This window comes from Lactuca serriola, chromosome 3 (genome assembly GCF_051521515.1).
Source record: "Lactuca serriola cultivar US96UC23 chromosome 3, Lser_US96UC23_V15, whole genome shotgun sequence".
NCBI lineage: Eukaryota > Viridiplantae > Streptophyta > Magnoliopsida > Asterales > Asteraceae > Lactuca > Lactuca serriola.
In genome coordinates, this window is record NC_136410.1 from 193135649 (window position 1) to 193140104 (window position 4456).

General features: G+C 30.1%; 1 protein-coding gene across 1 annotated transcript; it reads right to left on the reverse strand.

The window, feature by feature from the left end:
- Positions 1–1430: 1430 nt before the first annotated feature.
- Positions 1431–2366, reverse strand: LOC145093472 (BAG family molecular chaperone regulator 2-like). Its single transcript, XM_079031607.1, has 2 exons — positions 2035–2366; positions 1431–1903 (listed from the first exon to the last, which is right to left on the reverse strand). The coding sequence occupies exons 1-2, from the start codon at positions 2315–2317 to the stop codon at positions 1689–1691; spliced, it is 498 nt and encodes a 165-aa protein (XP_078887733.1). The 5' UTR covers positions 2318–2366; the 3' UTR covers positions 1431–1688.
- Positions 2367–4456: the final 2090 nt, after the last annotated feature.

Genomic DNA, 4456 nt, shown 5'->3' on the forward strand with positions numbered 1-4456 from the left:
CTTTGAGAGTGTAAACACAATGATTCAATGTAATTATTAGAAGCATAAACTATTATTTATGTGAAGCGTTTACTTTATTTGTGACCTTTGGGTTAGAATACCATCTTGATCTCTCTTTTGCGTCCTCTTTCTCTCTCTCTTTATGTGTGTGTGTGTGTGGGGGGGGGGGGTCTTGTCGTTCCTTTTTCAGCATGTCAACTAACGCAATTTCTGAGAAATACTACAAACACTACATGGCTTTTATGTTTTTTCAAAATCCTGTAATGAGAAACTGATGCACCTAACACGTTGATGATGGATAGCAAAGTTTTTATTTCAATCAAGCCAATAAAGGAAGAGGGAACAGCTTGAGCCAATTAAAGATAAAACACGTTATGAGGTCATGAGATTGGCAATAACATTCTATTTTGAACAAAACTATACAGGCAATGTTCTTATTGGGTGTCTAGAAAAGGTTTTAGGATATTTTGAAGAAAAAAGAAAAATCTCAATGTTTTTGTTTTTCTCTAAGATAATCTAATACTTTAATATGTACTAGTTGTGAGATTCATGTATTACACGAGTTAATTTAAAAAATAAATACATAAAGAGGTCAAAATATTTTAAAACTTTGAATTTATAAGAAAATAAGAAAATTAATGAATTATTATAAATGAAATGTTTTTTATCTTTCAAATTTAAACAAATAATTTAAATAAATAATCAAAATAAACTAATGAGCTTTAATTTGGAAATTTTGAAATTAAAAGGTAAGTTCATTAATGAAATTGATATCCATTTATTGCAATTATTGTATTAAAATATTATGTGGAATTTAATAAAATAAAAAAACTCATAAAATGACATGTAAAAAAAAATTAATTCAAAATAACCACAAAATTACATTCGCCAAACTGAATGAAAGTCATGGTGCAAAAAACCTTTATTTATTAGAGTAGAGAAGAGATTTATGTAATATTAGTAAACCGGTGTTCGAAGAAGAAAAGAAACATCCGATGCTTTTTTTTTAAATAATCTAATATTTTAATATATATTTATGTTTTTTATTTAAATATAAATAAATAAAATATTTTGTTTATTTATGGTTGGTTAGTAAATTGGTTTCAAGATCAATATAGGCCCATCACTTAATCTAATAATATACGTGATCATATAGGTGTATAACTTCATCAATAATTATAAAAATAGATATATAAAAAATTATTATACCAATATCATCTTTGGTTGGTACATGTGCACACGATTCATTTACTTCTAAAAGCGAGTGAATGTTTTGGCAATGACATTAATAGGCATAAATGCTGTTTTTTAAAGAAAGTATGAATAATGTCCACTTTCTACCGATTAAATACTAGGAAGACACACAAACATTCATCAAGATACCTATACCAGTACTAGTACTAGTAATTTCAAACTAGTAAACATTATGATGCAGTTAATACGGTTATACACGTGTACATCATAAATTAAAATATCTACATAGTTCCGGGATTGAAAACTTTGGATCTAGAATACATACAAACCTCTAGTAGCTTTCCGGTTAATCGATTCGTGTCGACTAAAGAGAGAATGATAAAACAAAACACTAGTCAACATACAAATAACTCCAATCTTTTACTTTAAAAGTTGGTGTTAATAAGATAAGATAATTTCCTAATTCCAAATTACATACATATTGCTGATCATCTCTATATAGTGATTGTACGATAAGGAGCTACCATGAGATTTGCAGCAAGTTTCCTCTCCTTGGTGGCTGGATCTTGTAACATCAACACTTTGTCTTTCTCTCTAACCCCAACCATATGTAGATATTCCCCATCCTCTCTCTCTTTCCCTTTGAACAATAGTCTTTGCTCTTTTGGCTCCAAACTAGTCACCATTGATAATATCATCTTCAATTCTCCTATAGAAAAGGAAAAACATTTAGAGGTCATGACAACGACAGTTATTTCAAAAACGACATACAAAAATTGTATCAACGAACTAATCATATGTCGGAAAAATTAAATTTGTTAGTGGTAATAGAAAACTTACCAAAAGTTGAAGTGGATTGGATGGATATATCATACCACTGCGAACCAGTTGCAACTCTTACTACCATAATCTCTTCTTCGATGCTTTCCTCTCTAACCTCTCTCTTCTGAACAAGCATCCCACCTGGTCGTACTTCCCATTTGACTTCTATGCCAGTTGTTGTGCCACAACTATGGAGGCTAACCCTACTGTTGTTACTATCATTGTCATCGTTGGCCTTAAGACAACGTAATTTGGAAAAGCTCCTAGACAACTTTATTGACCTAAACTTCATCATTATCATCTCTTGGTTTGGTGATGTCTTTCTTTTTGTATATGTTTGTGAAAGTGAAAGGTGTGGAGTTGGTAGTTATATACAAGTGGTGAAGTTGGAAGTAATAAGGACAAAATTGGGTACCTAACAAAAAATAAAATATCCAAGGGGTGTAAGTTGTCATTTCCTTTTATAAGGTTTATTTGATATGGTTCAAGCACATGGGGCGGGCTTGGAGGATTGCTTAATTGGCGGGACCGAACATTTTAATTGTATATAAATGTGATATTATTAGGTATATTTTTCTATATTTCTAATTTGGAATACACGTAAAAGTAATAATATTTTTTTTGATTTTTTATTATAAAATTCTAACATAAAAATCAAATAAATATAAAAAGGGAGAATTTCATATATGTCTTTCTTAAACATCAAAATATAATATTTACCCAACTTAATTTCTAAATATCATATTTATCCTTCATAAAATTTCTAAATATCATTTTACCCTTCGTAAAATTTCAAAATGTCATATATTTCTTTTTTAAACATCAAAATATCATATATGTCCTTTTTAAATATCAAACTATTGTATATGTACTTTTTAAATATCAAAATATCAATGGTAATATGTAAAATATCCTTCATCAACATGATAATAATCAACGACAACAAAAACTAAACAATCAAAATATACATTTCATAGGGATGGTTGAAGATGAATCTTTTTTTTTGTCTAGAGGACGACATTCTAACAATTTAGAAGTTTATATTTCATTATCTTAGACGTAATGATAATATGGTTAAAAATTTTTATTTATTATAATAATTCTAAGGTCAAAAAATGATTATAAAATATTAAAAACTTTATAAAAAAGGATTTTGGCAAATATGATATTTTGAAAGTTTATGAAGGGTAAATATGTTATTGAAAAATTAAGTTGGGCAAATATGATATTTTAAAGTTTAATAGGGGCAGATATGAAATTCTCCCTTATAAAAATATCATTTTTTTAATGGAAACAAACAAATATATTAAGAAAAAACTAGCAAGATCCTAGGAGTACAGATCATTAAGACTGAGTAGGATTTTGAAGCCATAAACTTCAATTAATCCTAGCCTTAGAGTTATGAGACGAGAACCAACGAAATGAAATATCAACAATGGAATCAAAAATCCTATATTTTCTAGGCTTATTACTACTAAACAAAATACCATTACGGAACGTCTAAAGCACCCAATTGACCACAGAAAATACCGAGTCAATAATCACCCGTTGTTGTCTAACATTAGGCCTCGCATCAATCCAGTCCATCATGTCTCTCATAGTAAGAAAAACAGGGATATCCAAATCAAGCCAACGACTAACTCGCCTCCAAATTTGAGTTGCAATTGTGCACTGGATAAACAAGTGCAACACATCTTCAGTAGCTTCGTTACACAATGGACACAAAACCGAGTCAAGATCCACCCCTCTCTCCACCAACTTCGACCTAATAGGGAGCCTATCCATCAATAAACGCCAAATAAAAACATTTATTTTAATAGGAACTGAGCAATTCCATCGAGTGGGCAAGGAACCCGACGGAAGTCTCGAATTCATCGATCCAATTCCTAGTCGATTTAACCGAAAAGCACCCCGAATTATCAAAATTCCAAACCCACTTGTCTGACTCCGTGCCAAGTTGAAAGTCATCCAACAAAGACATCAAACTTGCAAGCTGCTCGTGTTCAACCCCTCCTCTAATATCATGACGCAAAGCAAAAACCCAACCCGTCAGCGACCAATAGTCTCTAACTAAAGAATTTTGATTAAAAGCTAGTGCAAACAATCTTCCGAATTGCACCATAATAGGAACAACTACAAAATAATTTTCATTCGTACATTTTATATACACAATTATGTAAAATTTTAAATCCATAGTTGTAACATAAAAAAGTAAAATTGGCATATTATAATACATAGATACGTTATGTAAATTTTTGACATCTAACTATTTTATATGTTTAAAATCAAGAACATATATCATTTTACTATGGAATGGTAAACTGGTCAAATATATTTATTTAAGATAAACATATATCATACTACATAATATGCTATCGATCATTTCATGGTTTCACTGCCAACGTGACTTCAATGTGACATCCATGTCACCATTAATATG